Consider the following 19,300-nt stretch of genomic DNA (forward strand, 5'->3'; position numbering starts at 1 on the left):
TCGTTTGCTTGTGTTACAATCACACTATCCAAACTAAACATCACAACAGGAACATAATGATGTTGGTTAGTGGTGGACTTACAGTAGAGATTTTTGTTGAATAGCTAACATTATGGTATTGGGGTTTTGCTATACTGTATGCATAGTTGTAGCAGTGCTCCATCTCCCAACAGTTGCTGTATTACTAACAAATTTACAATTAATTAGCTGCCATTTTGAGGGAAGAAGTAATAACAGTGTGTTGTGTTACAAATGTAGTATATGGCCTTGTACACACCAAACAAAGTTCTGTATAGTGTTCTCTTCAGGTTAGCTGAGTAATATGTTCTCAAGTAGTATTAACAATACAGACCTGCTTCTCGAGGACTTCATACATAGGAACCTTTCTTTGTTGCTAATTTTCCTCTGAAATGAAATTTATTTTACTTAGACATCAACAAGGACGACATAATGATTTACAGATTCCAGTTCTGTGTTCTTTTAGCTGAGACAAATCTCCATTGCATTGCAATGCATTGTTCAATAAGTAAAAGTTAGGAATAATCATTTATGTAAATTCTGTGTGTTTTATTTACATTCATGTAGAAGAAACAAAACACATAGTTTGTTAAATTGATAAAAGGAGTAATACTAACTAAAATGAGAGCTATTAATTTTATGACCAACTTACTGTGAGAACATATGTTTCTTAGAGAAATATAACAAACAAGATTAAAAAAGTTTGAACGGGTACTGTATTTGAACTCGTAGCCTTTTCATTACCAGTCCACTGCTTTAGTCTTACTCTAATGTGTCACGCAGACATGTTCATTTAATTTAATGTAATTTAATTTTGTTGCAGTATACTATAATCGTAATGTTGACGTATATTACAGGTGCGAGTGACCTGATAAAGAGCACAAGAAACCGAAACATGAAACTAGTAGATGAATTTGGCATAGCACTCTTAGACAATGGATTATAGTGCACAGGGGCATACTGTGACTATGTAAATTATATTTATTTCACATAGTAGTGAGATAGCTCTCCTTCCACCCTTAGATACAATTTTGATATGAAGGATGTATGGGACGACAGGTCTTGCATCTAGGCCTGTTACAGGGATATGAGCCATGAGGTAAGGGGTTGGGATCAGGGGTTGTGTAAGGATGGAAGAGTATGTTGTGTAGGCTCGGTGGATAGCGGAATAGCACTGTAGGAGGGATGGGAAGGATAGTGGGTAGGACATTTCTCGTTTCAGGGCACAATGAGAGGTATCGAAACGATGGCGGAGAATGTAACTGAGTTGCTCCAGACCTGGGTGGTAGTGATTTACGAGGGGGATGCTCCTCTGTGGCCGGACAGTGGGATTTTGGGAGGTGGTGGGCTAAGGATTGGCAGAATCTGAATAGGTGGAGGGCATTGTGGAAGGAGGGGTGGCAGCCAGAGATGGGTAATTCAATGGTAAGCCCATTAGGGGGGATTCCATGAGCTAAGCAACAATGCAGGAACAGTATGTGGGACTGGGATCTGGCTAGGGATAAGGAAACTTTTCTGTATTGATGCAGATGGAAGGAGCAAGGATTCATGGTGGTGGAAAAAATGTGAAAAGTTATGAAAATAATGTAGAATTACATCCAAAAAATTCACCCAAATACGTGTGAAAATTCGACAAGGATGAAATGGATGCAAAAGGGGGAAACAAAATGAAATCTGTGGGGGTCTGCAATAGCGAAAGGCAAAAACTCACTAAAATTGGTGAGAAGTCACAAGGATCAAAGTAAAGAATAAATAATAAAAATATATACATTAATGTGGTAGCAGGTCTGAGGGTAGATAAATGTGAAGAAGGTGGCTGACAGATGTGACTGGATGAGGTGGAATTAGTGGGTGCGAACTGGAATAGAAAGGAGAAAGAGTAAGAGGTGGGCAGGGATTCATAGGAAGAGATAAAGGGTCGTGTGGCACTGGAAAGGTACAGGAAGTAACGCGCAAAAATATGGGAGATTGAGGCAGGGAGAGTGATCAAAACGTGAACAGTGATCAATGATCAATGTTATTACTAATGTTCACTAGCAAAAACAGTCTTGATCACAAATTATTTATTCCGGTGACCGGTGAGTAGTGATTTACCACCAGAAGGAGGTTGTTGCTCATTGGTGTGAAGATGACCACAGTTGTGGTCGAAACCGGTCACTAGAATAAATAATTTGTGATAAAGACTGTTTTTGATAGTAAATATTCATATGTAAGCTTCGCTTCAGAGCACACCCATCACCTGCGATTTAGTCACACAGTAAGCATGACGGCTCAGTATTCATTTGAAGAACGAGATATGGTTTTTGCTCATGCACTAGCCGACGGTAATACGCATGAAGCTCGCTGGTTGTATGAGGAATGGTACCCAGCAAGACGCCACCCATGCCTACAAAAGTTTGCAGCAACTCACCAGCGACTTAGCAAAACAGGCTCTTTAGTGGGATATCATGATGATGCTGGAAGACCTCGAACATGATGGGATGCTGCATTTGAAGAGACTGTTCTCAAGCGCTTCGAGGAAGCACCTACTACAAGTACTAAAGTGGTTTGACACGACATGGGGGTCACTCATCGGTTGGTCTGGGAGGTTTTGAGGGATGATGGTCAGCATCCATTTAGTTTCCACCCTGTCCAAGACCTAAATCTGGTGGCAGACTGCAAACACAGGCTAGGATTTTGCCTGTGGATTCTGCGAAGTGTGGCAAGAGATCTCACATTCCCCACCATTGTGTTGTTTACCGATGAGTGCACCTTCCATTGGGATGGCCTTTACAACACTCGACACGTTCATTACTGGGCAACAGGAAATGCCCATGTCGTGTACGTCCATGGACACCAGGAATGATTTTCACTCAACATTTGGGCAGGCATTGTACATGACCATCTGGTTGGACCGGTCCATTTACCTTCTCGACTTACCGGGTTATTATTACCTTCATGTTTCGCAGGAAACTCTACCCGGCCTGCTGGAAGGTGTTCCCCTCGACATACAGCTATGCATGTGGTTGCAGCATGATGGGGCACCCACACATAATAGTCATGCTGTGTGCAGGTATTTAAATGAACTCTTCAACAGCCAGGTAATTGACAGAGGTGCTCATAGGACATGACCCCCACAATCACCAGATCTCACACCACAGGTCTGCTTCCTGTGGGTATTCTTCAAGGTTTTAGTTCACCCACCCGGACATGAACCACCTAGAAACAAAGACGAATTAATGGATTGCATTCAACGTGCGACCAATTGCATCAACGCAATTCCAGGAATCTTTGAAAGATTTAGGCACTACCAGGCTTATGTCGCGTCAGAAGGTCGCCAGTTAAAGCACCTCCTTTAAGCAAACAATGTCCTAGCTACAAAAAGGCCCTTTTCAGGGCTGACACAATTTGTAAAAGACTTTCTGTATGCGAACTAACAGCTGTTGACGGGTTTGTTCCCAGTATGTCTTATCATGAAACTACAATGGATGTGTTGGGGCCCCAGTGGATTTGGCCCCCAGGGTGGAAGTCTGGGACGCTACCGCCAAGTGTGCGGGTCGCCTTCGATACATCATGATCTCCGTCAGGCAAAGCATTCGTAGTCATGCATTGTCCAGAGCATCTGGCAACAGGGCAATCCTGCAGCCAATCAGAACATATGGGGCGACGTTTCCGTAGTTTAAAAATGGTGCTTTGTCAACCTACACAGCATTAGTAATTTTTGTTCCCACTGGCATTATATCACACACACACACACACACACACGCGCACTCCTTCCTCTCTCTCTCTCTCTCTCTCTCTCTCTCTCTCTCTCTCTCTCTCTCCTCCCCAACCACCCCCTCCCCCCATTTCTTACATTTTACATTTTTTATTTTGCATTTCAATTACTATTGACTGCATTATACATTTTCTTGTTGACAGTTGTATACAAAAATAGCCTGTATGTGTTTGGTGGCTACAATGGACTCTGTGATGAGCACTTCAATGACTTGTACCAGTTTTCTCCAGGTAAGTGGCATAGTAAAATATTTACTAGTACAGAGCTGATCTCTCTTTCCAATAAGAATATATATATATAAGATTCCATGAGTTACCAAACGGGAAAGCGCTGGTAGATAGGCACAATAAAAAACACAGAAACACACACACACAAATTTCAAGCTTTCACAACCAACGGTTGCTTCATCAGGAAAGAGGGAAGGAGAGGGAAAGACGAATGGATGTGGGTTTTAAGGGAGAGGGTAAGGAGTCATTCCAATCCCGGGAACAGAAAGACTTACCTTAGGGGGAAAAAAGGACAGGTATACACTCGCACACACACACATATCCATCCGCATATACACAGACACAAGCAGACATTTGTAAAGGCAAAGAGTTTGGGCAGAGATGTCAGTCAAGGCGGAAGTACAGAGGCAAAGATGTTGTTGAAAGACAGGTGAGGTATGAGCGGCGGCAAATTGAAATTAGCGGAGATTGAGGCCTGGCGGATAGCGAGAAGAGAGGATATGCTGAAGGGCAAGTTCCCATCTGCGGAGTTCTGACAGGTTGGTGTTAGTGGGAAGTATCCAGATAACCTGGACGGTGTAACACTGTGCCAAGATGTGCTGGCCGTGCACCAAGGCATGTTTAGCCACAGGGTGATCCTCATTACCAACAAACACTATCTGCCTATGTCCATTCATGCGAATGGACAGTTTGTTGCTGGTCATTCCCACATAGAAGGCTTCACAGTGTAGGCAGGTCAGTTGGTAAATCACGTGGGTGCTTTCACACGTGGCTCTACCTTTGATCATGTACACCTTCCGGGTTACAGGACTGGAGTAGGTGGTGGTGGGAGGGTGCATGGGACAGGTTTTACACCGGGGGCGGTTACAAGGGTAGGAGCCAGAGGTTAGGGAAGGTGGTTTGGGGATTTCATAGGGATGAACTAAGAGGTTACGAAGGTTAGGTGGACGGCGGAAAGACACTCTAGGTGGAGTGGGGAGGATTTCATGAAGGATGGATCTCATTTCCGGGCAGGATTTGAGGAAGTCGCATCCCTGCTGGAGAGCCACACTCAGAATCTGATCCAGTCCCGGAAAGTATCCTGTCACAAGGGGGGCACTTTTGGGGTTCTTCTGTGGGAGGTTCCGGGTTTGAGGAGATGAGGAAGTGGCTCTGGTTATTTTCTTCTGTACCAGGTCGGGAGGGTAGTTACGGGATGCGAAAGCTGTTTTCAGGTTGTTGGTGTAATGGTTCAAGGATTCCGGACTGGAGCAGATTCGTTTGCCACGAAGACCTAGGCTGTATGGAAGGGATCGTTTGATGTGGAATGGGTGGCAGCTGTCATAATGGAGGTACTGTTGCTTGTTGGTGGGTTTGATGTGGACGGACGTGTGAAGCTGGCCATTGGACAGGTGGAGGTCAACGTCAAGGAAAGTGGCATGGGATTTAGAGTAGGACCAGGTGAATCTGATGGAACCAAAGGAGTTGAGGTTGGAGAGGAAATTCTGGAGTTCTTCTTCACTGTGAGTCCAGATCATGAAAATGTCATCAATAAATCTGTACCAAACTTTGGGTTGGCAGGCCTGGGTAACCAAGAAGGCTTCCTCTAAGCGACCCATGAATAGGTTGGCGTACGAGGGGGCCATCCTGGTACCCATGGCTGTTCCCTTTAATTGTTGGTATGTCTGGCCTTCGAAAGTGAAGAAGTTGTGGGTCAGGATGAAGCTGGCTAAGGTAATGAGGAAAGAGGTTTTAGGTAGGGTGGCAGGTGATCGGCGTGAAAGGAAGTGCTTCCCACTAACACCAACCTGTCAGAACTCCGCAGATGGGAACTTGCCCTTCAGCATATCCTCTCTTCTCGCTATCCGCCAGGCCTCAATCTCCGCTAATTTCAATTTGCTGCCGCTCATACCTCACCTGTCTTTCAACAACATCTTTGCCTCTGTACTTCCGCCTCGACTGACATCTCTGCCCAAACTCTTTGCCTTTACAAATGTCTGCTTGTGTCTGTGTATATGCAGATGGATATGTGTGTGTGTGTGTGTGTGTGCGCGAGTGTATACCTGTCCTTTTTTCCCCCTAAGGGAAGTCTTTCCGTTCCCGGGATTGGAATGACTCCTTACCCTCTCCCTTAAAACCCACATCCTTTCGTCTTTCCCTCTCCTCCCCTCTTTCCTGACGAAGCAACCGTTTGTTGCGAAAGCTTGAATTTTGTGTGTATGTTTGTGTTTGTTTGTGTGTCTGTCGACCTGCCGGCGCTTTTGTTTGGTAAGTCCTATCATCTTTGTTTTTTTTATATAAAAATTTTTATTTGTCATAACCATTGATGAGACATCCATCAACTTCTTTACAACATACAAGCTTAGGATTTTTGAACTGTGCGGTAAGCTGTACACGCCGAAGCACATGTATACCCAACAGTATTTACTATAATTGGATAGATAAAATAAATCTACTCACCTAGTGGTGGTAGGAAACACACACACACACACACACACACACACACACACACACACACACACACACAAAAAAAAAGGTTTTACTTAAACTATCTTTCAGAGTCAGTGGCTCCTCCTCCTGGCAGAATGGCTGAAGGGGAAGGAAGAGGGGTAAATGAAAAGGACTGGAGAGGTTTAGGAAAAGGTGCAGGGTATGAAAAAGTCACCTAGAACCCTGGGTCAGGGGAGAATTAGCTGATAGGATGAGAAGGAAAGACTGACTATTGGGGACTGCACTGTACAAGATTTGAAAACCTCAGAGTTTGAGGGTGGAAGACAGGGTAGTATGCAAGACAGAGCTTACTGCTAGAACATTGTGTATGAGTTAATAAGAATGAAAAATACAGGGTCAGAAAAATTGAAGGTCAGAAAACAAAAGATGTACAAAACTAAAATGGAGTGAAGGAAGAAGTAGTTACTATGAAGAAATGCTGAAGTGGAAGAAATTAATCTAAATTAAGGCCAGCTGGTTGCGAGAACCAAGGACATGTTGTAGCACTCGTTTCCAGTTGCGGAGTTGTGAGAAACTGCTATCTGGGAAGAAAATTTAAAAGGCATGTGTGGTGAAGCAGGCACTGAGGTCATGACTGTCGCATTGAAGAGCATGCTGTGCAACAGGATATTGTGTGTTGCCGGTGTATGCCCTCTACTTATGCCCATTTATCCTAACTGATAACTTGGTGGTAGTCATGCCAATGCAGAAGGCTGAACAGTGTTTACATAAAAGCTGGTATATGATGTGCTGATAGAGTATGTTTTGCCAGTTACAGGGCTGGTGTAGGTTGTGGTAGGAGGGTGCATAGGGCAATTCTTGCAGCAGAGACAGTCACAAGGGTTGGAGCCATAGGGTAGGGAGATGGGGGCAGATGGAGCATAGGGTCTTACAAAGATATTGCAGATATTGTAAGGGCAACAAGAAGCTATTCTAGATGTGGTGGACAAAATTTCAGACAAAGGGTCTCATTTCACAGTGAGATTTTAGGAAGTCATTGTCATGTCAAGTAGCTGATAAATACATTCTAGACCAGGATAATACTGAATGACAAGTGGTGCACTTCAAAGTAGTTTTTTTGAAGGGATCAGCAGGACCAGTATCGGATGTGATGCCCCAGGAAGTCTTTCGAGCTAGGCTAATGTATAATTATGTCCAGTAAAGGCTGAGGTGAGAATGGTGGTGTATTGCTGTAAGGAGTCTGCATCTGAACAAAGATGTTTGTCTTGAATACCAAGGCTGTATGGGAGGAAACCTTTGATGTGGAAAGAGTGGCAACTGTCAAAATGTAAGTACTGCTGTTTGTTAGTGGGTTTAATGAGATGAGATCAACATAAAGGAAAGCAGTATGGGGTGAATAGGATCATCTGAAATTTAATTGGGGAAAGGTATTTAGAGATTATAGGAGTTTTAACAGGTCAGCCTCACCATGAGTCTATATGGCAAAGATGCCATCAATGTATCCAAACCAAACTGGGGGCTGAATGCTTATGGATCCCAGGAAAGCCGCCTCTAAGCGACCCGTGAAAAGGTTGACATAGGAAGGAGCCATCCTGGTTCCTGTGGTCGTACCCTTTGTCTGTCTGTATGTCTGCACCTCAAAGGTGAAGTAGTTGTTGGTAAATACTTAGAGTAGCTACTCCTTTCTTCACTCTATTTTAGTTGTCTACATCTTTCATTTTCCGACGACCTGTCTACATTTTACTGTCCCCCTCCCACCTCTGGCGAGTACAGTGCTTAGCTTTTCACTCTTCCTAACTCGCAGTAATTCCTGTCTTGTATGTTACCCTATCTTCCACCTTTAAGCTCTCAGGTTATCAAATGTCGTCCAGTGCAGTCCCCAAAAATCAGTCTCTCCTTCTCATCCCGTCCAGTAAGTCGCCCCAGACCTGGGCTTCTGGGTCACTTTTTGGAACTCTCTCTCTCTCTCTCTCTTTTCCTAAACCTCTCCAGTTCTTGTCCTTCACACCTCTTCCATCCCCTTCAACCCTTCTGCCATAAGAAGGAGCCACTGACTTCAAACGCTTGCATAAGTAAAACCTTTTTTAATATGTGTGTTCTCCTGCCGCAGCTGGGTGAGTATATTTTTTTATTTATCCAATTAGATTATATTGTCAACAATAATTACCGTGTACTAAGAAATAAAATACTTCTACGAAGCTACAATTGAATAATAGTTCATATAATCACCAGGACTTTTTGTAATTTTGAATGTTGTATTACCTTAATTCACATTTCCCCCCCCCCCCCCCCCCCCCTCGTGTTGGTGAAAATGTGAGAAAAGTATGTGTACAGTGTTAGCTGGCACCAGACTAAAAAAAGGTTACATGTGTTTTGGCAATAGCAGCAATTATTTTGTTAGTAGAAAAATGGATTGGAGAATTTGTAATAATTTTTGCTATAAGCAACTGCAGCAAAATTTTATAAATGTTGAATATTGCTTTTGGCGAGTCTGCTATGAGTAAAACAAGGGTTTACAAGTGGTAAACGTCATGACAGTGTTGAAGACAATGAACAAGCTGGATTTCCGGCCATACCATCAACAAATGCAGTCTTGGAAAATTGAAAGAAATGATCATGAACAGTTGCTGAGTCACAGTCAAAGAAACTGAAGATGATAATGGTATATCAATTGGCCCATGCTACAATTTTTCTCCTTAGATGTTTGAGTATGAAATGTATTACAGTAAAATGTTTGACGATATTGTTAAATTTTCAACAAAATTATCGGTGAATGCAAATTGCTCAGGAGTTCAGAAGTAGTCAACAATGAGGAACTTCTGAAACATGTCACAACAGATGGTGACACATAGGTTTACAGGTGTGATCTTGGAGCTGAGACTTAGTCATCTCTTTGGAAGTATTCTGAATTGCCAAGTTTGAAAAAAGCTCTACAAGTGGGTCAAATGTGAAGGTTTTGCTCATGGTGTTAGTTTTTAATGGCATTGTGTACCATGAGTTTTTGCCAGAAAGTTCAATGAACAGTAAGGTTTACAACTTAAAAGTTCAACTCTGTTTATGTGAAGCAATCCAGAAATAAATCCGTATTTGTGGTGAAACAGTTCATGGATATTGTATCATGATAAAGTACCTGCTCGCACTTTGTTGCTCTTACGTGAATCTGTTTACAGATACAATGTAATAATGACACCTCAGTCTCCACATCTGCCAGAACCGGCCCCGTGTGACCGTTTTCTATTCCCAAAAAGAAAGGAAAGCCCTAAAGGCCCATCGTTCTACAAATATAAATAAAGTTAAAGAAGCATCACTGAGAGAACAAAAAGCTGTTCCAAAGATAAGAATTCCAGTAATGTTACTAAAGTTAAAGAATGTGCTGGCATAAATGTATGATTTCTAATGGGGAGTACATTGGAGGGGATGAAAATTGATTTAGACAAATAAAATTCTTTGCAAACACCAAAAATTCCCATTACTATTTTAAGACTCAACATATATGTTTTCTGTCCCAAAACATAGCAAATGATTTTAAAAATTCTATTTGTTGATCACACAAATGTCTTTGTGAAAGACATACAATGAATGTAATGTTAAAAATGTAGCAATTAGGGTAGCTGACAACATTGGCTTGTTGTTCAGTGATCAGGTTGTTACTTGACTGCAAAGAGATACAGTGCATACAATTTCTGAAGTAGAATTCTTCACAGGATGCTCAAGTAACAGTTGAAGTTGAACATTTTAAATCCTGAATATATTTAATTCTGATGTCTGAAGGAAAATGGGAAGTTCCATTGGGAGTCTTGCTTTTATGATCTTGTATTGAAAATGGCTACTGTTGTCTTTACCACAAGATTAATTTCCTCCCTTAATTACACTGTAATGTGAAAGCCTGTTTACTTCGACTATTTTCAGTTTGTCATCTCCTTTGGTAAGCTGTTCCAGTGCTGGCCTGTGTGGGGCATACTCGCCCATGAGCACCCATCAGTCCACTCATGGACATGCCCAAGTAGTAGACATAGGTTACCTGTCTTATGTCCCTACTAAACTGCAGTTGCACTTCGTGCTGTTGTGTTTGTGAGCCATTGTCTATCCATGCCCATAAGTGCTTGGTTCAACGTATGGTCTCATACGCTGCAGGTAGACTGCTAGTTTTCCCATATATCAGCTGTTCATTCATTCTTAATCACATCTGCCTGCAGGCTCCAGGCTGCCAGCAAGTTGGCACTCAAGCTGGAAGAGCCTCTTCATGGAGTATATTTTGGAGCAGCTCTGTGCAGTCACAAAAAGTTTTCTTAGTCTAGAAAAATTTAATCATACGATCTGTGGTTTCGGTTCACAAATATCATGCATTCTATTCTTAAAGTGTGTGTCACTTCTGATGCTCCCATTGCAGCATACTAGCTACAACAGTTTTAATCCTGAATGAGACCAAACAATAGAAACATCTCTTGGGCTCAGTAAAAAATTAAAGATGAGAAATTAATTGGCATCAGCATTAATTCATTGGTACCTAACCATCAGAAGGAGAGTTCATGACCTTAAAACTAAATATGGCTCATCAGTACAACATAGTTTTGGTCATGTACCATTGCTTTGAGCCCTTACAAACCAGGATCAGTCATGAGGCACCTTAAATTAGCATGGGCACATTAGTGAATATGCAAATAAATTAATAAATGATTGTGAATAACAATGGAAAAAATAGGATGTGATATTGGAGGACAATAATGTGGCTCATAAGCAAAGGATTGGTATTAATCATGCATTTATTCAAATCAAATAGAAACCTGTTCTGAGTACTGGGTTGAAACAGGTAGTTGCTGAACACAATACAAATATAAAAGAAAAACAGTGCAACTTTACAGTGCAAGCAGTGTGCTATTTAAGCAATAGTGGTTAGAAACTAAGAAATAGAGCTGTGAATTAGGTCACCTAAATATCAGCAAATCTTAAAATTCAGCCAGCACATACAAATCTCTGTACATTAACAAATTCACTGAAACAGAAGTGTTCACTCACTGATGGTGTGACTAAGAGTCTATGCCCACTAGTAATCAGACACAGTGTTTCTGTTCTGAGCTGATGCACCCATAATAAGTTGTAAATGGTAGCACATCAGAATAATTCAAAGTTCCAAGTAACAATTATGTCCACACAGCTGTCTGCCTGTACAGTGTTATCAAAAGCCCTACTTACCAACCAAACAATGAAGATGAGACTCTTAACTTCAAACTGCCTGCCTATTTAAATGTTAGTCAGGTAATCCACTGCCTTAACCCAAGATAGCAACTTTCAACTTTGAAGTTACATACATTTTAACTCTAGCCATTTCCTATGGCTTCAATTTCATACGGGTTTGACATGTGTATTGCACATATCTCCTGCTTCACCATCTCTTTGCCCATCTCCTCCTCCCCCTCTCTCTGCCCACATCTTCTGGATAGATGGACGGTGCAGACGGGGAAAAAGAGATAGAGAAGAAATGAGGAATTGAACAGGGATAGTGGGAGGAGATGGACAGAGAGGATTACGGTAATGGTGTACAAATTCCAGCTTTCATTGCCAATGAACAGCAGTCAACATGAGTGCATGAGCAAAGCACCTGTTGTGGAGACCCATACCCAACATTGTTTGCTGAATGGTCATTGAGGAGACACTGTTGGTAGCCCCTTGGTTCATCTTGGCAGTCAGTTTCTCAACAGTTGCAAACTTCTCCACAGCCATTATTCACCCGTCATCTGTCACCCGTGGTGCACCAGCATATCAGTGCCTATTTTGGATAGTGCCATTTTGTCATGCATGGTCAACTTTAACCGTTGGTGGCATGCAAACAGTTTACAAACCTAGCCATTTTGGAACTGCTCATGTGCTTTTGGGCATCAGATAAATCACTCTGTTTCCACATTGTAACAACAACTGGACTGTTTTCCACGTCCCCACAGATGCGCTTTATATGCCCTCCGCTGCTAGTGCTGCCACCTGCCATCTGTGAGTGGTTATTGCATGTTAACATTGAACATGATTAATTTGTAGTTAACCCCATGTTGTTAAAAGTGGATGATAGGGATCGATGACCTAAGCAGTTTGGTCCCGTAAGGTCTTACCGCAAATTTACGAAATTTAAAAGTGGAAATTTAAAAGTGAAAGCCAATGGCAGTTCAGTAACACAGTCAATCGTGAACTTCTGTCAGAAACTGTGGCCAAATGGTATCAAGATTTAAAAAGTTCTTCTGGTGCTTATGTACCAGGCTCTGCTCCTGATTTCAGCTGTTAACCAATTGAAACCTTTATTCCCTAAATTGAAGCAGGTGACATGATTGATCAATGCCCTTCAGAGGGTTTGTGAATCCATAAGGAATGAATGTGACATCACAAATCAATTCATCTCTACCCTAAAGATCATGCTGGAAGCTCTAAGACGTGTTGTTGCGTACAGGGAAATGAAAGGCCTGTCCCTCCAGATTTCTCGGTTATTACTTCCTGGGCATCTTGTATAGTGTGTGTCAAAATTAAAGAGTTTGTTCTTTCTTGGGATGCAGCTGACACAGGTGCAATTCTGAAGGCAAAGCAACTTCAGATACTGGAGAAAATGCATAATTTGTGGACAGAACTATTCTGTGTCCATAATTACAAGTACCTGACTGTACCTATTTAATGATAAGAAGAGCAAGGTCTTGAAAAGGAAAAAAACAGTAGGATGTTCTTCCTTGTATGAGGGAGCAGCTGGATGGTGTTGCCAAAGACAAACTTGAGTCTAGTCTTCAGAATAATGTGGTTATTGAGGAATTTGCCACATATGTAGAGTTTCAATGCCTAGTGAGTACAAAATTTTCCCCGCTGGTTTCTGTGGATGTTGAATACGCTAGAGCAACTACAAAGATGTTCTATCTCCTAATAGAAACAGACTTTTAAAAAAAAGATGGATAGGCTTAATGACCCATGCAACGGCTTTGTTTTTTCCTTATTCTAATGAATGATGATTTGATGTTTTAATAAACTAAAATCAGCATCTTCTTACCCCATTTTTATCTTATTTTAGCGCCTATTCCTTTTTTTCATCTGAAAATTGCACCTAAAAATTCTGTCCTTCACAACACCGAATCCATTTATTATTCAGTAAGGTATTGAAGCCATTGCTGGCCCTGTAAAATCCTGCTCTTGTTTACACAATGGTACTTTTCTTTTGGAGACTGCTTCTGATTCTCAAGCACAACAACTGCTTGCATCTTCACTCCTCCATGGCTATCCGGCTTGTGTCAATGCCCATCAAACACTGAATTCTTCCTGTGATGTTATTTACAAAAGGCTTCTTGATGGTCTGACAGAGGCAGAAATCCAAAGGTACATCTCTGATCTGGGTGTCATTGCCGTCCATCGAGTAATGAAAAAAGTAGATGTCTCCTTAGTGCCCACACGCACTCTCTTTCTCACTTTTGATAGAGTGGTTCTTCCATCAAGGATCATAGCAGGTTATGAAGTTACCACAGTCAGACCGTATATTCCAAATCCGATGCGCTGCTATCAGTGTAATTGTTACAACCAGAACCGATAGTTCTGTCGACACCAGCCAAATATGTAACCAGTGGCAGGGATGATCATGAGGGCGATTGTCCACCTCCTCCTCCCCGTTGCATCAACTGCAATGGGGATCATGCCGCTGCCTCCCGTGATTGTCCCATGTATCCCGATGAGCGGGGTGTACAGGAGATCCGGATGAAAGAAAAAGTGCCTTACCTAGATGCTCACAGGTTGTTGGCTAGTCAGAAACCCTGTGTTGTACCATATGGCACCTGCAGTACTGTTCTTGCTACATCTTGTTCCACGAAGGACATGGCCACACAGACATGCAACCTCAAATTTAGCATTGTGGTTGTGAAGTTTCCCAGAATCATGGTTGTATCCCCGTCGTCTCCTCCAACTGTGCAACAACACGCCACCAAACTTTTGCCTCATGGGGCGAAGTCACCAGCTACACAACCAGCAGGCTGGAAAGGACAGAAGGAATACTCTCATGAAGACTTCCTACGTCCCTCCAGCCACCCAACATCTGAATCTTCCTCTACTACCCGGAAAGGCTTGAAGAAGTCAAACAAAAGCAAATGGTCTTCTGCTTCGCCGACTTGAAGATCCTCTACAACATTATTGCCATGTGATACCCTTGCCCGGCTAACCTCCATGTCACCGGTACGCACCATTAACTGTTTCGCTAGTGTTAAGCTACTGTCATACGCATACCTAAACCTGCCAAGGACAAACACCTTCTGTCTAGCTACTGCCCAATTTCTCTCATCAGTTGCATTTGCAAGGCGATGGAACATATGATTCATGCCCAGGTGGTATGGTGGCTCAAGTCTCACAATTTACTAACCACTTCACAGTGTGGATTTCGAGCGTGATGTTCTGCAGTTGACCATCTCGTCACTTAGTCAACCGATGTCATGAATGGTTTTCTGAGGGAAATCTCAGACTGTGGCAGTGTTTTTCGATTTGGAGAAAGCGTATGACACCTGCTGGAGGACCGGTATCCTCCATACTATCTACGTGTGGGGCTTCCATGGCAGCCTGCCCCGTTACCTTGAGTAATTTTTAAATGCTGAGTCTTCAAGGTATGTGTGGGTTCTGCCTTGCCAGACACCTTTATCCAGGAAAATGGTGTGCCTGAGGGTTCTGCCCTGAGCAGTGTCCTCTGCCATAGCCATTAAGCCTATAATGGCCTGTCTCCTGCCGGGCATCTCTGGCTCCCTTTTGTTGACGATTTTGCGTCTGTTGCAGTTCGCCACGGACCTGTCTCATTGAGCGGAATCTTCAGCTGGTCTCGATTGTCTGTACTCGTGGAGCATTGATAATAGCTTTCATTTTTCCGCTGACAGAACCATTTGTATGGAATTATGGCCGCACAATTGGTTTCTCCCGCCATCTGTACATCTTGGGCCTGTTGTTCTTCCATTCTTTGAAACTGTGAAATTTCTGGGGCTCATGGTCGATAGGAAACTCTTTTTCCTCCCACGTGTTTTACCTGGAAGCCCCCTGTATGCTGTCCCTCAGTGTGCTACATGTCCTCAATCGTACTGCCTAGGGTGTCGATCAAACCACCCTCCTCTGTTTGCACCAGTCACTTGTTCGATCGAAACTACACTATGGGTGCTTTGTTCGTGCATCTGCACATCTGTCCGTATTACGCCATCTCAATACTATCCACCATTATGGCATTCGTTTGGCCACTGGCAGAGTTTTACACTAGCCCAGTTGAGAATCTTTATACAGAAGCTGCCGAACTACTGCTGTCCTACTGCTGTGACTTTCTCCTCAGCAGGTATGCATGCTGTTAGTCTGTCATGCGTGGCCACCTATCGCATGCCTCCTTCTTCGATGACTCCTTTCATCACCAGTATAGGGCGTGTCCCTCTTCTCTGTTATCTCCTGGAGTTCGATTTCGGTTCTTGCTCCAGCAGCTTAACTTCATGCTACTTGCTAATTTCCCGATGGGTGTGAACCCTCACCATCTTGGCTTCGTGCGGCAGCCCGTTTTCACCTTGGCCTTCATTTGTTTCCTAAGGACACTACTCCAGCCTCACTCTGTCGCCTTAAGTTTCACGACCTTCACATTTCCAGTAGTACCTTTGTGTGCACTGATGGCTCTCAGACTGACCATGGTGTCGGGTGTGTCTTTGTCATTTGCGCCAATGTTTTTTGGTATCAACTTGTAATCTTACCCTCCCACACATCACTATTAAAATTCTCTATCTCTGCACAAGTTTTGAAAACTTTGAGAGGCATAAGATATACAAAAGAGAAACTTTTTACTCATCTTCATTTTCTCTTCTTGTTGTTGGCTGCAATTATTGTGTCTAGGGCCACATTCTTGTGGTTGAAATGTTGATTTTGTAGGTTCTTGATGACTAAATAACTTATGAAGATTTGCCTGTATTACTCCTGGATTTTATTCTTTTCCACATTTTCAGTATCACACCGTCATTACAATTTCCACTTAATATTCCAAATCACATTGTTAGTGTCAATCATAAAGAATACATCTGTCTCCATCAGAGGCATACCCGCTACTACTTACATTCTGCGGTACTTACAATATTTTAAGGAGTTTACAAAGCAAAAGAGTTTACAAGCGTTTGTGACAAAAGAAGAATCATCACCAAGATATAACATTATTTTATAAATGAATCCAGAAATAAATTTAATAATTAGCATTAGATTGTGCAATTAATAATATGAATTTTAAGTATGCCAGATATTTTGTAATTTCAAATATTTCTAGAAGAAGAGTAATTTTAACTGTACATACAGTGTGTGACAAATTAATTTCTTTTTATACATTGTAGTCAGAAATATTATCCATGGTATACATAATCATATGAAATTCCTTTAGTTAAACAGTGGAGATAATGTTCACCTACACAAGAATCGATAGTATAAATGGTATCTGTTATTTCTATTTTTTTTTTAAGTGTCAAAAAAGGTTGTCCCATTGCAAGCTTCTGGAACACTGCTCAGTATTTACAGCAGAGCTCTTCGCCCTGTATCAGGCCATGAAGTACATCTGCCGACACGTGCCTTTCAATTGCATCATCTGCTCCAACTCTCTGTGCCCTTCTCAAAGCCTCTGTGTACTGCACACTGTATACCCCTGTCACTTGCTCACTCTTGACAGAGTCACTGTGATGTTTATTTGGGTTTCTGGTCACATCAGTCTAACAGGAAACAAGGCCACTGACGCTGCTACCAAAGCTGCAGTCCTCGTACCTCAGCCTGCTAGTTCTTATATTCCCTTCGATGGTCTCTGTGTTTGCTGTGTGTCAGCAGGTGGCATCACTCTGGCAACACCGTTGATCCTCCCTTGATGGGAACAAGCTCCTGGCTATTAAGCCTCTCCCAGTGGCTTAGACGACCTTCTCTCAGTCCTAGGAGATCAATTTATCTAGGTTGTGTATTGGGCACTATCTCTTTAGCCATCGCCATTTGTTGAGTGGGGCTCCCCCACCTCTTCATACTCATTGTGCTCAACTTTTGACTGTCTGCCATTTCCTGATGGAATACCACTTTTTTAACCGCCTACGTTCCCGTTTGTGTTTGCCGTCTGAGTTGTTGGATGTTTTAGCTTACGATGCTTGGGCTGTTGACCGTGTTTTACTTTCTGTCCATTGTAGCAATATGGCGAACACTATTTAATTTTTAGTTCTAGAACTCTGCTTCTCTATGGCATATTTTACAGACCTTTCTTCCCATTCCTGTTTTTAGCTGTCTTGTCTTTTGTTGTTTGGGATTGACATGTAGTCATTTGTAACTCCTCTCTTTGGTTTCATGTATACAGTTTTGGCATGGGTGTGTATGACCAAGTTGTTTCTGTGCCCTAAAACAAAACAAAACAAAGAAACATCAACTTCAGTGCATTTGTGCACTCGTGGGAGAACATGTTGTTTTGCTTGTCCAAGTGGCTAAGTGGCTGTGCGCATTCCCTAATAAGGGCAGTAGCCTCCATGATGTGACCGAGTAGTTCATCTCGCATATTCATCTTTTTTTTTTACACCTCATAGTTTGTCCAGCACCATAAACAAAAATCTAATGGCTTAAGATCTGGTGATCTCAGTGGCCAGTTGATTGTACTGCCACGACACAAGTCTAACCACCTAACAGCGTTCATCACAGTACAATATCTCCAACATAAGCTTTGGAAGAAATTAACAAATGTAACTGACATTTTATGTTTATTTCTGTTCTTCTGCTCATAATAAAGTTATTGTACAATGATTGCTTGCTTGATACATACAGAAGTTTTAGGTTACAGTAATACTAAATTAAGTGATCATTATGCATATTTTATTTTTAGTTTTAGCAGTGTTGTATCAAAAGCAAGTAGAAGCCATTGCAAAAACCCAAGTGAAACTAAAAATAGGAACAGGAACGTATAATTGGAGCAAAAATACAATATTCAAATTCCCTTACTTACAGACAGTTAAATTTTCAATCTCTTGTATGTAAGTCACAGTTAATAAAAAAAGATCAAGCTCTTAACTCATAAGGTTTAATCCAGTCATTGCAATTAATTAAGAGTTCATGTTACTTCTGAGTACTTTCTGGCACAGTTGATAAAAGAGTTGGTTTTTGCATTTCTGAGTGAGTTGGCAGGCCCATTTCGCACACATTTCGATGAAATCTGTGTTGTCGTCTTCAGGTGTTACAAACAGTGGTCTTGTAAGTGGTCATTCCGTGGACTCAAATGAGCCTGTTGATTGGAATCAAAGCTTGTAGCATACTCAAAACAATTACTTACAACAATTGAGGAAAACTGTTTACTCATTCTTAGAAATATTTAGCACAAAATGGGATCATTCACAGAGACAGAAGCCCAAAAACAATCCATCAGTTAGGATTTCTTTTGGTAAAATGTCTGTCGCACAACTTTCATCAAAAGACAAAACCAGTCAAATTTACAAATTACTTTCTACTTTCATCTGTTCATGTAAATATGAAACAGTCTGTGCAAAACAGCTGTATGTACTATGCTAAACAATGTATCTACAATGTAAAACACACAGACTTGACAATAAATCTTAAATACAGACTCGCTTTTTCTTGAGCACAATATTAATGCCATCACGTGGCCACTATTTTTCTTATCTACAGGCTTAATTTATAATACTTGCATAATCAAAACTCAATTTGTCTCTTATTATGAATATAGAATTGTAAGTTGTTATATATAAACAAGTAATATACTCAATATAGAATCAGTGTTGGTGTTCATTTGTCCGCAGCTCAAGAAAGTGATTATAGGTGCACACCGATTGCCTTTCATTAGCTTAATATCAGATCGGTAGTTACAAATTATAGCTCTAGTACCATACAATGACAAAGC

The 19,300-nt window shown here is 41.8% G+C and overlaps 1 protein-coding gene across 4 annotated transcripts in view; it reads left to right on the top strand.

Annotated features, from left to right (window-relative positions):
- The window catches only part of LOC126091883 (kelch domain-containing protein 3), a 124,173-nt gene that overhangs the window by 78,079 nt on the left and 26,794 nt on the right, over positions 1-19,300 (top strand). For all 4 annotated transcript variants that reach the window (XM_049907166.1, XM_049907168.1, XM_049907167.1 and 1 more), the window contains exon 6: positions 3,919-4,005. In XM_049907166.1, the coding sequence (XP_049763123.1) occupies positions 3,919-4,005 (87 nt within the window). The remainder of the gene's footprint in view (positions 1-3,918; positions 4,006-19,300) is intronic.

This window comes from Schistocerca cancellata, chromosome 7, assembly GCF_023864275.1.
Source record: "Schistocerca cancellata isolate TAMUIC-IGC-003103 chromosome 7, iqSchCanc2.1, whole genome shotgun sequence".
Taxonomy (NCBI): Eukaryota; Metazoa; Arthropoda; class Insecta; order Orthoptera; family Acrididae; genus Schistocerca; species Schistocerca cancellata.